Here is a 17,461-nt window from a genome sequence, read left to right on the forward strand (position 1 = left end):
TTAAGAAATAAGGCAACTCATTTTTGCCCAAGCTATACCTAATGCACCAGGCTGGATTGGTTTGGAAACATTTACAAAGAATAGGTTAGTAAAACAAGTTTAAGAGTTGTTGACTTTCTGTAACTGGATAAAATAATACATTAACACTGCAACAACAATAAGCAGAGTTACTTACAGTTAATACAGGGAAAGTAGCAAAAATTTAGACTGATGGAGGAGCTAATACCAATAGCTTTGGGTTGTTCCATTCACTTAATTAAGCCTACTCATTCAAGTATAATTGCATACCTTTGTGAACATACTGCAGGCAACGACGCTTTTGTTAAAACTTGGAACACATGCTTTGCAGCTTTAAAATAACAATTTTTCCACATCAGTAACAGAAAAATAGTTTTCCAGTCAAGAATGCTAAAACAAATTTCAGGACATCAGTAAGTGAAAGCTTGAAAGCCTGAAGACTGAGGTGGTATTCTGGTTTCAGAAGGGGCCCAACAAGGATCCCAGAGGAATGCAGCTTCTCAGTGAAAGTTTCATCTAGGTCAAGTGTTTCAGAAGGTAGCATTGACCACACACATGCATCAGTGTACGCGCTTGTCAGCCTTATTCACCTTTGTTACCGGACAAAGAAATTGTTATTTTGCTTTCAACAAATACTGAATTCAACTGTGAAATTTAAGAAAATTACTGTTAGGTAAGTTTATCCTATAGGTTTAAAGCAGAACCGTTAAACAGGTTTCATGTTGCTAACATTCATCCTAGTCATTCTGTGAAAAAACCAAAACAATAACAGGAAAATGAAATTCACATGAAAAGTGGCACAAATGTATTTCAGATCCACAATAAAGGCAAAGATTTGCATGCAATCCCCTGATGTACAAGAAATCTCAAATACCGAAAGATATGTACAGAATACACTGGTTACCCTTCTAGCTTCACAGCAGCAAAACAAAGTACATAATCAATCCAGAACTAAAATTTGCATAGTAATCACCCACTGGCTAACTAACTGGTCACGTCAAATTAAGCTGTCAAAGTTTCAACTCAAGACTCTAAATTACAATCATAACATGGGAAAACACTTAAAATTATATTTCAGACTGATTTAATGAATAAATAACTAAATAAAAATCTGTTAGACTTGTACTCTGACAGAAATTTTAGAGCTGGAATCATTTCGAACAATCACAGCTTTACAGGTATTTCGGTATCGTAATAGATGGTTACGTGCCAGTTACAGACCAAGCATAAAATTAAAGTATTCAGAAGTTACAGCAGTTTAGCTGCAACCTTGAAGGGAAACCTGTGTGCAGGCGCAAAAATGAGGCTGCATTGGCTGCTCAAGTTTCTTTCAAAGGTTTCACCCTCTTCTTAAAGCCAATTCCACTCTTCACTCTGTTTACAGACCTTTAGAAGCCATTAGTTTAAGAAATATGTTGTTAATGGAGTAAGTGTGAAGACACCACTCAGGCATAAATAGGAAACAGTCTTGTTCAAAGACTTCATCATATAGCTCTAATTTTTGTTCTGTGACCAAGTAGTCAAAGACTCTCTTTTTCCAGCTCAGTGGTTGACTCAGCATTCTAAAAAAGAACCGAAAAGCTGGGTACCAGGTCTTGTCAAAACAAAGCACTTAAAAGAAAATAATCCAGAAATGCTCCTCCCCATCCCCACGTACCCTGATTATCTTTTGCCTTCTTGTTCCATCTTTACAGCCTCTGAATTACTAGAAAGGAAACAGCTGAGGAATGCTGCCACTCTTATGCCATGCTTTCTACTGACTGTCATTTCAGGAATGCATATAGGAAAGTAAAGTAGCTTGGAATGTCTCCACCCATCCAGGAGCATCAGAAGGTGCCCAGCTTACCAACTGCTCCACAGCCTTGCAGCTGCATTCCACTTTACATTTTTACAGTTCCCCGTATCAGTGAATACGGATATATTGCTAAGCACTGATATAACACGTTAGGTAAATGCCCTCATATGCTCCAAGCCCTACATGCATATACTCTATATCAATATCATAGTATGGCAGCAACAAGGCATAATTTACAGTGTCTTGGTTGCATGAGTCCCAAAAGGGTGTACTTATGCCACAGTTGTCCAAAACTACCACCACATTCCTTTCAGCGTATATTAGTCTAAGACTAATGCATCTGAATATATCCTTGGATTAAATTTAAGTACTAGCTAGAACATACACATGTTCCTCAATTCCACATCCTGTCAGCTCAGCCTCAGGAATCACTATTACACAGAAAGAGAAAAGCAGTTTGCTGGGCTCTCAGTTTTTGAGAAGATTGCCATAATTGTCTTAAGTAAGAACTTTGAGAAAGAGAGGAAGTGAGAGTATGAGCAAAGGGATAAACAAGTAAAGAACTGGCTGAGAGCTTGTCAAACCATCTGTTCCAACTAAAACCAAGCATATAACCTTAAGCCTGGAATACAGATCCTGTTACAAGATCTAAGTTGTATCTCTGTTAATGATTTATTCTGACTGCTTCTGTCTCTTAGCCTCAGATTTAGCTAAGACACAGATTCAGCAATTTGAAAAAAATAACACATTTGCTCCTACAATGCCAGAATAAAAAAGGCCTCAAACCATGTATTCACATCAGTTGTATTCACACCTACAAGAGCACATCTCATCTACTCTCACAAGGTCCTTTTGATGATTTATTACAAAAAAGTGTTCTAACTATACCAATATGCCAGCACACAGAGAAAAACATAAATAAAGCTTTACTGCAAAAGCAGCATTAATGCTACTGGGAAATTCATAGTTGTAGACCAGCAGAAATTGCCCCTGCATGTTAGTATCAGTAAATACGGAAGCCCTACCAGCTGAATCCATTCTCACACTGAACCTGGAACTCTACCTCCATGGTTACCTAAGGTGAAGAAACCTTTCAATTACACTAACATAGCAACTTGATTTAAATACTTTCAATCATTACTATATGTTAGAATTCACTTGGGTTGTTCTATCTGTGCATAAGAAATATCCATAGCAATGAAAACTACTATGTAATCAGACAGAAATCCCAGGTTTAAACTTGACAGACCACGGAGAGGCCAAGAGACATTTGGAGATGATAAACCTAAAACGGTGAAGAGATAGAAAGAATCACATCTATTTTGCTCTTTCTGCCTCCACTCCAAAAGGAAGAAAAAAAAAAATAGAATACAAGATTGGTAGGAAGTTAACAAGTACTTATCGTAGAATCTGAACTTAGCTGCCATCATTACAGAGAGAAAGATCTATGGCCCACACAAGGACCAACTCCTACTACAAAGGGGATTTTAAACAAATACACCCCTCTAGTCAAGTCACTGAGTGATTACACTTATTTCAGGACTCATTTTCTGTGTTTTGCTGTACAGATAGAGAATTAAAGTAAGTAAATCAGGATAACATAATACAAGCTGAGCAAATGACTCAAAAATTCGCGCTTGTATGAGACCATTAGCGGTATTTGGTGGATGGGAGGTTGTTTCACCTCCAAATACTGAGATTTAGGCATCAAGATCATAACCCTTCTGCATGAAAGGAAGTTATTGTACTTGACAGTCTTGAAAAATTAATAAGTTTACCATATGCACCAGAATTTTTTACTTTCTGAAAAGAGGCAGTGTAGAAGTCATAGTTAGGAGGTTACTATATGTAGCTTTAAGCTATTTCTGTACCTTCCTTACCCTTGGTTGTTGGGAGCTGCTGCTATGATGCAAACACCCTAGGGATTTTAGACTATGGCAACCTGTTCTTTACTCTTATTATGACTAGACATGCTTCACATGCTGTGGCCCCAGCTCAAATACATGACCTGTGTTACCATTTGTCAAAAAGGATCCTGATAGTGCAGCCTTAATGACTTCTATCAAGTTCTAAGACAAAGGGATCCAGTACTGGTAGAGTTTACATCCCTTTTTTGTCTCTCCCCAACATGTGAAAGGATGTTGTAACAAGGACAACAGTTGATGCCAACTGTAACAGTACCCTTCACCACATCAGGCACTGCAAGCCTGCCACCAGGAGTCCTGACAGAATTTTTCACATGAACTACTGCAGACGCTCTCACAAAGGAAGGTAATTCTTACCCAAGAAAAAAATCCCACAGAACTCACAGGAAATATTAAGACAGCAATAAGTGTCCTTAGTCAGTTAGAAAGAATAAGTGTTTAACGAAACACACTCGTGAAGAGTTTCTCAGCATCTTAATTACTACTGAGGGAACAACACAGCAGAGTCCCACAGCAGCAGCATCAAATCAAAATTTCTCTTTAACACTGCATGCTGCTGTGCCTGCAAACTATAACATCAGTAAAGCAGTCTCACCCTCATATTCAATTTAGTACTTGAAGAGTTGCAGAAAAACACCAATACTTGCAACAGAAAGATAGCCTTTGTGGAGCCTTGTTTAAACTGTACTTGTCGTGAACATAAAAAGAGCACATGAATACTTCATCAGGGATTAGAAGCCTCTCTTGCTGTTCAGCCTTCCCCAATGACAACACCTACAGTTCTCTATGATTCCCATGCACAAACAGACAGGACACTTTCCCCTATCTTACCTCCAAAGCAGTACCCTCCCCAGGAAGAACAAGATCAAGATAGCATGAAAGGAGCATGTCCTGCTATGTGGTGGAATTAGGCTGCAGCACCCATCTCCCTTACCCTGAGAGAATGAGGCCAAAAACCAGGTCACCACCTCAGAGCAGTTAAAAGCAAAAAGACAGCCACAAAGCAGGCTGCGTAAGCTCTCATACCTAACCACAACCTAATCTCAGCTGCCTTCTTTATCAGGAGTGTGCAGGTACTCCACAGTGCACACTCTGTGTTCCTAGGGGAGCAGCATGGACAGGAAATCCAGCCTTCCAGGAAACAGGTCACATCACTGTCCCTCCCCATCAAACGCAGCCTTCCCATGGCGCTGCCCAGAAAGGGTGGGCTCCTCTTTCCTGTACAAAGCTCTACACAACTTTTAGACAAATGACTTTGAGCTACTCAAGCAATAAATTCCAATCGGAGCTAGTGAACCAAGTCCTCTTTCGTGGAAGGCAATGAAAGAGAGGAAAAGTCCAAACTCTGAGGAAGGATAGATGCTAAGCTTTCCAGATGATAGAATTGACTCCTACTCCAAATAAATATGTCTGCCCTAGAAGGAACCAGGTTGTATTAAAACAGTATATAACCTCTTATTAACATTATTTCAGAATATGCTACTTCCCCCACACCCTGCTGCAGAAACTATTGATCTGTGAAGTAACAGCTCATCTTTGGGCTTCTTTTTTCTCTCAAGTTCTCCTTAGATTCAATTGTTAAGGCAGAGCAGAAAAGCTGCACTATCTGTAAGCTAGTTAGTTCTCATCCTGTGGGACAACTGTCTAGGAATACAACATTTAAAAACAATCAACTCCCACTAAATTAACAGAACAGACCTCTGAATTTAAATTTACAGTCTAATGTAGAAATCATTTTTCTGGTCTTACACATACACGATATGTATATAATGCAGGATTCTGCAGCAGGGTAGCCTGTATTCTGCGGCAATATTCTGCACTGCATCTATCTCCAACAGACAGAAAAATGTTATACCTTGTTTTATCCTCTGTGCAGAAGGCCTGACCTGAACCTATGCTAACACAAGTTCTTAAACAGAATATTTGAACCCACCATTACATACAGAATAGTCATCACCTAAAGATAAACTTCACCCCTTCTGCAAGATCTTTAACTCAAAGAAATTTATCTGATGTCCTCAAATACGATGCACTTAAGTTCTCATTCACAGGCATGCAAATATAAAACAAAATCACACATCGGCAAATGCAAGATACAAAGAAAGTCCCTGCATATATACACTCTCCCTTCCTCCTCTGAGATCCCAAGCCAACTGTAATTTTTTATTTCCTCTATGAATTAAGAGAAACAATTCTACATCAAGCTTTCTGACAGTGATGGCATTCTACCCTGCTGTCACAGGAAAAGTTCAGCTAATGGCTTTACTAACAAAACTCGATGGTCCATTCAAGATGAGATCTGAAGTTCACCAAAATTTCAGGATTAATTGTACTTTCCCCTCAGCACTTCCAACTACCTGGACTGTGGAAAAGAAAACAGCTTAAATCTCTTCCTACAACTATTACATCTAACAAGACAAACAAAGGTTGTATACTATATTTAACTCTATTGCTATTTCAGACACATGCATTTGTTCTTAGTAACTGCAAGAAAAAGTCTGATGTGAGACAAAAAGGACACAACCCAAAACAGGCAGAGTCACTTTATCTTTGCTGAGATAAATTTATTCCTGCAAAGCAGTCAAGTCTACATGGGTTCTGACAGCCACACGACAAAACCCCCAACCAACAAACCACAAAGCAACAGCAAACCATAGCAGTCTTAAACACAACAATGTGGGCTGCAACAGAACTGACATCAGTCAAAACTGTCAGGAAGGATGACAAGTTTCTGAAGAGTTCCTTTGGGAACAGATACAGCTCTGATCAGCGCTACAGCCAAATCTGATTAAATGAATTCATGTTATAGACTGCATCATGTATCATTTGCACCTTTTATATGGCATATTAGAGGAAAATATTTATTGATAATAATAAAGTGAAGCTATTCAGAGTTGGTCATGAGCAGGGATCCCTTATACGTCTTTTTTTTTTTCATAGCAACAGGCCACATTCACTTGCTAGACTGCCTTAAGAGGATTATACCTTCATAAGTGATCATCTTTGCTTTTAATATCATAAACCCAGAAACTGCTCTTTGGTATCACTACAGGAAGGAAGAACGAGTGAGCAAAAGTTTTAGCAGTGATGTAAATCTTTGCTTCTGTTCCCTTAGACTTTGCCCCTTCAAACTGCAAGCTGACTACAGGTAGAAAGAAGGGTAGAAGAGGCTTGGTATGATCTTGATGAAAGCTTTGTTGTATACAGTTTCAAAGTCATTTTGTATATTATTCATTTGAATTTCATCTGGACTTCATAAAGACATAAAGACTCATAAAGACTTCATAAAGACTCTTCTAGCAAGAGTCAAACCAAACATCTTTTCCCACCAATCACTGGAGTACAGCAACTTGTAGACCTAATGACCCAACCAGTTAAGGTATGAGTTGCAATACACAGCTCCCTAGAAGCATGAAGCAACCACAACTTGATTAGAGAAGGATAAATACAAAAAAACTCACTATGAAGTGACAGGCTAGCCTGAAGTCAGGTAACTGTGCTGCAGTAACATGCTGACAGGCTTAACCACAGCACATTCATCCTTCCAGTTCAGTTCACAACTGAAAGTAAACCAATACCCTTAACAGGCGGGCAAGTGACAACTTACATACAGGAAACAGAGCAAAGAGTAGCAGAATTTTATATCTTGTGTTCAGACAACTTATGTATTTGTAGAGCTTCACAGCCTTAAAAAAAAAATCTAAATAGGATGGATAAAATATGCTAAATAAAAATGAAGTGATGAATTTTAAAAAAGCACTGTATAACAACAACATCATAACTACCTCAACCTAATCATTTTGGGATGATTTTTACTTGACCAACCTACATATCATAATCATTAAGACTTTTTAACTACTGAACAACTTCTAAACTTAAGAAAAAGAAGCTAGTCTGTCAGAACTAATTTTTTGCTTTTTGGATGTCTAGTGAATCGAATATTGTGTGGAAGCTTTTGGCCTTCTAGAGAAACAAAAACTATTCAGGCAAACCCGCATTATCTCCGGATTGCCACAGCCTTTCCTTATTTGGCTAACGTTTTGAGATTCCAATCAGACTGCTATGAAGTTCAACATGCACAAAGCATCCATTTTGAGGAAACTTCACAGCCAGTTTCCCTTCCATTCCCCCCTGCTCCAAGTGAAAGTTCTCTCCCTCAGCCTCAATCTCCCCCCACTCCCACATACCCACACCAGAACAAAGCAATATGGATTCGGGTTTGAGTTTTGGTTTTTTTTTTTCAGCTCTCCAACGCAGGAAAGGAAAGCGCAAGAACCCCGCTTCTCTTAAAAGTTCGGCTCTCCCACTGCGGCAGAAGCCATCGCTAAAGAAAGCGGGCAGCCTGTTATTGATACACGTTTCTATATTAGGAACAAACCACCGGTTCCCCATAGAAACCGGAGAGAAATAAACGATCCCCCTCTCCGCCCGCCCGCACACACAGACACACACGAGCGGGCTTTAATCGGCTCAGCCGCCGTGAAACCGGCGAGACGAGGGGAAGGAGGAAAAGCTCTCCCGGCTCCGCGGGCAGAGGCGGCGGGCGGGGGGCAGTGGGCACCCACCTGCGGGGGGCGGGACAGGTGCCCCCGGCCGGGGCGGCGGGAGCGCGGGGGGCGCCGGGCCCTCCTCCCGCCAGAGGCCCCGAACGAGGGGCCGCAGCCCCAGCGCAGGGCGAGACGCCGCCACCGCCTCCGTCCCGTCCCGTCCCTCGGCCGGCCGCCCCCGGTCCCTCCCCTCCAGGCCGAGCCCCGGTCCCGGCGGCACCGACCTGGTGGAGCGCGGTGAGCCCGTCCACATTGGCGTAGTTGATGTCGGCGCCGCGTTCCAGCAGCCGCAGCACCTCCTCGGTGTCCCCGCTGGAGCAGGCGGCCAGGAAGACGGCTCCGTCGTCGAACTTCACCTTGGTCTTCTTGCGCTTGACCACGGGCGGCTCCAGGTCGGTCTCGGAGCCGATCCAGCGCTTCAGCTGCTCGTTCCGCTTCTGCTTGGCGTCCGCCATCTTCATACCCCGCTCCCGCCTGGCCCCCTTCGCTAACGCCGCGCCGAGGACGGGCTCCGCACCGCCAGTATCCCACAGCGCACCGCGGCCCGATCTCGCCCTCACGCACTCACCCACCCACCCGGGCAGAGGGCGCGGGGCGGGAGGGGCGGGGCGGCGGCTGTGGCGGCGGTGGCTGCTCCCGCCTCGTTAGCATAATCTCGCGAGATTTCACGGCGGCGCCGGGGGTGGGGGGGGCCGGTGGCGCGCGCCGTAGTAGCATAATCTCGCGAGATTTGCGAGAGGCGGGGCTGGGAGGAGCCGGGGCGGGGGCGTCGGCGCGGGGGCTGACGCCTCTGTTGTTAACGGGGCGAGGCCGGCTCCGTTCGCCTCCGCCTGGGCCCGCGGGGTCAAGAGTTCAGCCCGAGGGTTACCGGCTTCCCCTGCCTCGCCGGGGCGGAAATGGCCGCGGCCGCAGGGAAGGGAAAGGAAAGGGCCTGGCCCAGAGGCCCCTACCCGGGCCTCGCCTCGCCTCGCCTCGGGCCTCACCTCGGGGCGCCGTGCTCCTCCCGCTGCGGCCTGGTCCTGCCGGCGAGGCCGAGGGGATGCACCTAGAGAGCGACGAGGGCCCTGCCGAGAGAAGGGCTGTCACCTAAGGGTGACGGGGTATACGCTTCTCCGGAGTGGAGCGTGGATAGAGAGGGAATGGTAACGCTTACTGGGGTGTCTGGTGTAGACCTTCAGCCCCATAACCTAAGCCAGGCGTGTGGTTCCCAGGGGCTTTTGCACCTAGAAGCATCGTGCTCCTTCACCTCTACTAGGCAGCTTAGGTAAAGGTGCTGACTGTCCCGGCCTGTGGCCTCTGTCCTATGTGACAACATCGGTGTCTGCTTGCATTGGCAGACACGGTAAATGGTAGAATTATAGAATGATATTATAAAATGGTTTGCGTTGGAAGGGACCTTAAAGATGGTTCAGTTCCAAGCCCCCTGCCATTGGCAGGAACGCGTTCCACTAGATTTGGTTCCTCAAAACCCTCATCCAACCTGGCCTTGAACACCCCCAGGGATGGGACATGCACAGCTTTTCTGTTCCAGTGCGTCACCACACTCATAGTAAAAAGAAATTCTTCCTAAAAGCTAATCTAAATCCTCTTTCAGCTTAAAAACCCCTGTCCCTCATCCTGATCAAGAGCCCCCCCCCCCCCCGAGCTTTCCTGTAGGCCCCCTTTAAGTACTGGAAATAAATAGGGTGACTTACTGAGAAACCTTTGTTTGGGGAAGTTAAATAGTCCATGTTAGGGTACCTTGCTATGCAAAAGTACCATCTCCCATTTGCCCTGAGACTTCTGCATGACAGTGAACAAATCCCTGTGCTTATTTTTGGTTTCATTTAAGGCAAGCTTTGCTTCCTGTGGTAGCTTATCTTTCTGTTGGGAGAAAACAAGTAGTTTAAAAGCATGCAGCATTTGAAGACACAAAGACTGAAATGTATTTGTATGGAGTTACAACTTCTAGGAACCAAGCTATTATATGTAGTAATTTTTTTTCTCAAAGTAACATTTTCTTTAGCTCAAAGCAGTATGTATTTTGTTTTTTACTGAATCATCTCAGGGGCGATAAAATGTGGTTTTAAACTCACTGGGAAAAAAAGTTTTATTTTCTACTGATTATAGGGAAAAGTATAGTTTGAGTGGCCCACCAAACCTCATACACTTCAAATTTTGCATCATTTATTCCTTTCTCATTAGTGTCTCCTTTTCTTATGGGAGACAGTCTCACAGCCTACTCAGGCTTCTTATTTCCATTTCTGTTGATAAAAATGTCAGTGGCATTTCGCAAGAATTAGTAGTCATAGGGTACCTGCAGTAATGTGGTGTTCTCTGTTTCTTTCAGAACAGATTTTCATCTGGAGATATTTGCATAGTATCCTTCAGATTTACTCATACCGTAATGCATGAGATACAGTGCACTGACAACTTGCAGGCACAGTGTGATTGTGAACAAAATATGGCATCTTGCAGTCAAGATGAAGGATTTACCAGGAAAATATTTGCAGGCTTAAGTAGGTGGATGAGCGGTTGCCTGGCACTGAATTTATACCTTCCCATTGACAGCATGTGTGATTATCCAGATGCACAATTTAGGCTCCTGCATTTGACATGGCTGACTCTGCGTAATGCACTTCAGAGCAGTCTTGGAAGTGTTGGTGACTGAGCTGTGACTTGGCATAGCACTGGTACTATCGGCCCAATATGGACTGTTAACAGCCAGGAGCTTGGCAGCGTCAGCTGACTCAGGTCTAAGGAGAAAATTTGTGCAGGCTCCAGCCGCTTGCTGTAGTCTTACCCTTTCAGGCAGATGTCCTTGGGGATAGATTCTCAATCCAGTGCCATTTCCTGTGGAGCTGAAAACTATAGTCCAGGAAAAGGTAACACAAGATAAAAGCCACGTCCTTCTTCCCTAGATATCTCTGATATTTCATGTGTACCCTCTGCGGCTACTGCTTCTCCCTTTCTTTCTCTTAGTTTCTCTTAGTCGGAAAACTTGACTCTTTAAAGAATGCACATAGCTGAAGAGTGTAATACACTGATTTCAGCAACCAGTATTGAAATCAAGTACTTTAGTGGCAGTAAAGTAATTCTAGGCAAATTGATAAGCACTTATTCAAAATGTGCTCTCTTAGAAATTTCATTGTCACAGAGCATGGTTTTAGGTTTCTATCAGAGCTCCAGTCCCCTCTCCTTGACTTCATTCCTCCAGTTCAGCTTTTGCCTTCTGGTCATGAATTCTCCTTTAACTCCTTCATCTCACTCTCTTTGCCTTGTTAGTGAAGTGCAGAGTTTCTACAGCTCAGAAAGCACGTCTCTGTTCTTAAGCATCATACGGTCTACTTTTAAAGACCAACTCTAATACTTGCCTTAAACCCCGCCACCCTCCCCTTCCTAGAGGGCATTTTTCACAGATTCAGCTCCAACTTTTCGGAGAACTTCAGCATTACGCCAGAACTACTTGTATGTTCCACATTCTTGACTTTATTTTTCCTTGACTTTTTAGTTTTTTGGGGTTGCACTTAATTTGGGAGTTATGGTTATGCTTAAGGCTTTTTACGGACACCACAGGCAATGTATAGTTCATTCATGCAACCAGCTGAAATTCAGATATTCCGTCTATATAGATATATATGGAGTATGTATGCTTTTCCCAGATAGCTGTGTGTTCAGCAGTAAATTTTATGTGTTTTTTAAATGTGATCTTGCAAACCATATGGTCTTTCTTAAGCAAAAAATAGAGCTGTCATTCACATAAATTGGTTAATCTCAGCAATTGCTCACACTTTATGTATTCAACAAAATTAAGCTATGCTTCAGAGCAAGAAGGGAGTAATGACAAATAATAATAATAATAATAATTATTGATTTGAATTTCCATTATTTTCCTATCTCATATCTCACAGAAGAGTTTATAAATTCAATAGGAAATGCATACCAGACTGTATTCTGTACTCCATCCTACCAGTTTGGTGTCGTTTGATTTCATTATAAAATCAGTGTATTGAGAGGAAATGAGACTGGCTACAGCTTCTAGTTCAGAACTAATTGAGATAAACATATACAATTACCAACAATATCTGCTTCAGAAATCTGATTTTTTTTTCCAATTATTTCCCTAAGCATGGAGGGTAAAATTCATCTCTGCAGAGTGTTAAACCAAACCCTGCATATTAAGGCTTACTTTGAAGACCATATTGAAAGCCAATATAAAATTTGTTCTAAGACAGTCATTACTGCAAGACAATACCACAAGATTTAATTAGATAACTGCATTAAGTGTGCGTGTGTGTTTACACTAATAATGGTGTGCTAAAAAGAGACACTTATGATTTTGTAATAGTTACCTGATGTGTGCAACTTACAGACACACTAAATGCACTTAGTTTTATCAGGCTGTTTTTGTATCTCTACCAGAGTAACCCAACACATTACTTGTGCTGTAAAATCCTTTGTTTGCCTGTATATACATGGCACTAAAGGTGATTGAATATGTAATTTTCCACATATAAGTAACAGCACTGAATTCAGTAGAACTGCTTTTCACTAGAGATAACCATGTAAACATTTGCAGACATAGCATCTATGCATGTATGTATTTTCATTTAATTTAATGGCAGGCTTCAAGTGATCAATAAAATGATTTAGCAATGAGATTATTATCGGTGTGCTTTCTGGTTTTCTGTTTTTTCTTAAAAGCATTACAGCCATTGTTCAGAGCTATTTCATGCAGGCTTCTGGACCGCGGAAGTACACAGATGAAGCTTTTGCACTACCCAAAATAATCAGCTTCTGGAGTGTAGCATTTTTGTTCTGGCCTCCTAAGGGTAATTATCTTGTCTTTCATCTTGAGCAGCAACAGATACAGTGTAGCCTCTAAAAATTTTGTCCTAACATTTTTCTATTCCCCCCCCCGCCTCTCTAGTGAAGAAAAGTAATATATCAAAGTTAATTTAATCAACTCCAGCTCTGGGAAAAATGGATAATCTGAAGAGATAGTGACAAATACTGTTTATATTGACACAAAAATTTCTCATAAATATTTCAGATTTTTATAAGGAATCATGGATTGTAAAAGGAGTGATGGGATAGTAAAATATAGAAGCCTTTTTCAACTTGAAAAGACTATGACAGAGATACTTATCATAAGAATAAGGCATTTCTTTATTTTTTTATTTGTTAGTCATAGTGCTTTCTATTTTTAAATTTTGTTTATACTCTGATTGTGACAAACCCACGCAAGTAAGAGTGCAGGCCCTGTTGCGCTCCTTATCCAGAAAAAAGGAGAGAGGAACACAATGCAGAAAGTGCTATTAAAATTTTAACATAAATTATATCAGAAGTAGAGTTCTCACTCTGATTTCTTCAGTTCCGAGTAAGATTCTCACACAGAAACCCCACATTTCAAGGTGAGTTACTTTTTAATGCTGCACAATCCTGAGTCACTATAACCAAAACTAAGACTACCATGGCAACCAGGGCACGTATTTATAAACTCTGCAGTTCTGAATCAGATTCACAATGGCGTGTTCTGCCAGCATCTCTTATTAGCTTTACACAGATTGCTGTCTCCATATCCTTTACGGCAATGCGAGCTAATATTTAAACTTGATTCTTACAGAGAGTCTCTGACATACTTCTACATGTACCTAGCTGTTAAACAGGCATTTGTTCTACTAACAATTTCTATAGTGCATGGGTTAAGCTAAAAATAGCTGTCTTGGCTAGTAAACAGTAACACCATGTCTTTTAGAAATAGGGAAATATGCTTGTTTATAGGAGTGACTATAAAACTATTCTTACTTTAAATTAAATTTCAGTTTTGCCCAGTCCTGTCATGAAAAAACAGAACTGAGCCATATGTCGTGTAACAGAAATATAGATGCTCTGTTTCTATTTGGTCTTTGCAGTCCCATGAATGCTGCATATATGTGGATGCAGGCATAGTGTTGGATGCTCTGCCATGACGGTTGTCCTTTTTGGAATCTGGCTGTTGAGAACAAGTATCTTTGGTTTATTCTGATGTCCAAAAGGCCACATAACCTTACAGTAATATTTATGAACCTCTGTTCAGCGTTTCTGCAGGTAGTGTTGGTTTTCCACTATTGTGTGTGGCTCGAGTCAAGGAGTGTTACTGTTGAAATGCACAATTTAAATACTGAGGAGGAAGGGAATGACCTGCCCCTCTGAAATGCATGCAAGGTGTCCCCTGTGAGCTGCATTCTGAACATATCATAGCTGGGAAACATACTGCCAGGGCTGCAGGAGGGCAGTTTGGACAGGGAGAAATGAAAGACCTCCTGTTCTGGCTTCTCACTCACAATGCAAATACACATACACTCCAGAGTTATTGACAGCCATGACACTTAGATTTCTGCCTTTCTGCTCCCAGAAGGTATGTGAATTTCCTTTTTAAATACTTGTTTTGGTATATGAAACTGTTCTTTCTCTAACTTGGGTTTTTTAAAACTTTTTAAATTAAATTTTTAATACTAAAATCTCTGTGTGGCTGAACTATTGACTCATGCTTGGATTTGGGGGCATCTGGGAGTGTGCCCTGCTGCTCATGTTGCCCGCAGACTCTGCTTTTATGAGCCAGCAGAGCATATGACATAACTGTGTGCTCACATCATGCTCAGTTTTTGCAATGTAGTACCATAAGTAACACACCTGTATGACTGACAAAAATAGTGTCATACTTCAGCTTATTCTGACAGCCATTAAAACAGAAAAATAAGTGATGTTTTTGGTTTTTTTTAAAAGAGAGCTGGCTAATAGTGTATAGCAATGCTTATTTATAAGAATATACATAAAGACCTGATTCCCTCAATACAATGGAAGCTAGCACCTGAAAGCAGTTTCCTTGCTCAGAAATAATTTTTTTCTAGTGGTTCAGTATCCTAATAAATGCTTCCACTATTGCTTCTCTGTCCCCTGTATTTGTTATCTGCCCTATGTTTGCCATGGAAATTTACTTCTGTATGTGACTCCTCAGGCTGCAGCTTAACTGATCAAACTTCATGCCAAACCATCAAGTTACTCCTCTGGTGGACTCCTATCGTTCCTTAGCATGCACCATAAAGAAATTGAGCTGCTTCATCTATCAGTTCAAAAGAAGAGTGACTTAACTGAGACAATTAATCTGAAGCAACATTGATCTGCAGAGACCAGTAATATAATGCTAAGGTATTCCAAAGGCTTTAACACTTATATAGTGAACACACGGAGATGTACACTTCAGAGTCTTCTTAAATGGCTTCTGGTTTGACAGGCTTATGACTTTCAGCCCTCACCTGATGAAATTGTATTTCCTCACCATTCCTAAACTGACTTGCTGGCCTGAAACTGCCCCATTCAGTCACCATGATAACTCAAAAGGCCCCATTGAGATGGGTCCTGTAAAAATCCTTTTCCTGTTACAGATGCTTAAACTAAATCAAAACCAGCTTCTTCCCACCAAAGCATTATGTAGTCATTTACTGTAAGATGAGGAAAGGGCTGTAACCTCTAGATCTCAGCCAAAACTTCTTTAAATAGTTTGGATTTATGACACAGTCTTCTCTTTGTCTGAGAGAAAGGCATCTCTTCCAAAATTTTCTCTGAGACCTAGTCAGAAGTTTCACTACATAATAGAGGCGTTCAGGTAGGTTACTTCCAGGAAAAGGGCCAGTCCTGCTTTCTTTGTACGTCCCACTGCCCATTCCCTGTCCCTGGATGCACAGGAACTATTCCCAACCTTCGCGCAGGCTTTGGTGTTCATTTGATACCCGAAGGAGTTGTTTACATTGACAAACTACTTCTTGGCTGGTTTTCTGCCGGTCTAGCAAACTTTTACCAGACTCATCAAAGGGTGATGGGAGACTTCCAAAAGAGATGGTAATGTGTGGCCATGCACAAGGAAGGACAGAATCACTCCCCTCAGAAGCAGGGAGACGTTATGTAGGCTCAGACATCATATGAAATTTCACCTGTAGTTCTAGATGTGACCATTAAGTAAATATTTTTCTCTCTGGGAAAGTTTCTTTAATTGTATGGTTTCCTTTGGACTTGGATTCTGGCTTGTTGAAAACAAGTCTGCTAGCTAGAGAAACGCAAGTGGGCACTGCCAAGTTAATTCCTCACTCTCCTTTCCTCACCATTTTGTCTTCTCCATGGAGGTAATGTAGCTGTCTTTGTTTCACTTTCTGTTTGGTTCCACGTGTCAGCTAGCAAATAGGATTCAGAGCAAACACAGTAGAGAGTGGAGGGCTAGATAATTTTCGTATTAGTTAATGAAAATAACTTTCTCATTCTTGGCAGTAGTCAATTTAAAAAGCAACAGTCTTGAGAGGCCATACTCAGTCCTGGGAGTACCGCAGTGGTGGCACAAAGCAAGCCAGAACCCCAGCTGAAACTCACCCCCCAGCCACAACCTGCTGATGTTATTCTCCCATGTCCACATGCCCCTTCCTCCTAGGCTTGCTTGGGTCGTGGTCACTTCTCTGTGTGCAACACTGGTACAGCTACTTCATGATTATGAAACTATCATTGTATGCATTTATTTCAGGTACTAACTGAGATAAAAACCCCACCGATTTTGCTGAGATCACTTATCTGCATGTTGCATTAAGCATTTCTTGATCTGTATTTTTATGTGCATTTTATTACTCTCTCCCTCTAATGGAATTGGCTTAAGAAAGTAAAGGCTAATCCTGGAAAAGTACTACATTACACTTATTTTATGATAAACAGGTGGATAGATGGATGGATGGATAGATAGATATGTAATGACATTATTTCAACAAGATTAATAACAGTAAAATTAACTTTCTACTTATGTATATAATTAAAGTTTAGAAATACAATTTTAAAAATTGAATTGTTTTGACTATTTTGATTATTAACATTTTGATTACTTCTTTAGGACTGTGGGCTGATAGGTAGGATAAATAAGTTGTAACATTCTGGCTCAGATCTGCATCTTGATTTTATGTGGGATAAATAACTCAAAGTTCTTAATTTCGCATTTCTGACCTCAGTTTGTATTTAAACTTGAAGAGCTGGATAAAGAATTTTGGTCATGTTAATTAAAATCTTCCCACTGCCAGTGTTCACAATTGAAGATTTAAAAGATTAAGCCTTAATAAAGATATAAAAATCTTCTGAAGATAAAACACCCAGTGCTGCAGCTTCTTTTGCAGTGGGAATTTTGA

General features: G+C 41.4%; 2 protein-coding genes across 13 annotated transcripts in view; one reads left to right on the forward strand and one right to left on the reverse strand.

The window, feature by feature from the left end:
• The window catches only part of PPP1R12A (protein phosphatase 1 regulatory subunit 12A), a 118,698-nt gene extending 109,813 nt beyond the window's left edge, over window positions 1–8,885 (reverse strand). For 6 of the 12 annotated variants that reach the window (XM_069857954.1, XM_069857858.1, XM_069857908.1 and 3 more), the window contains exon 1: window positions 8,510–8,884. In XM_069857954.1, the coding sequence (XP_069714055.1) occupies window positions 8,510–8,746 (237 nt within the window). In that variant the 5' untranslated portion in view covers window positions 8,747–8,884. Of the gene's footprint in view, window positions 1–8,509 lie in introns of all 12 variants that reach the window. The other 6 variants (XM_069857935.1, XM_069857868.1, XM_069857885.1 and 3 more) reach the window with 3 other exon arrangements.
• RPS16 (ribosomal protein S16) overlaps window positions 1–17,461 on the forward strand; it is a 383,184-nt gene that overhangs the window by 296,990 nt on the left and 68,733 nt on the right. The gene's annotated exons all lie outside the window — the stretch shown is intronic.

The sequence above is a fragment of the Phaenicophaeus curvirostris genome, chromosome 1, assembly GCF_032191515.1.
Source record: "Phaenicophaeus curvirostris isolate KB17595 chromosome 1, BPBGC_Pcur_1.0, whole genome shotgun sequence".
Taxonomy (NCBI): domain Eukaryota; kingdom Metazoa; phylum Chordata; class Aves; order Cuculiformes; family Cuculidae; genus Phaenicophaeus; species Phaenicophaeus curvirostris.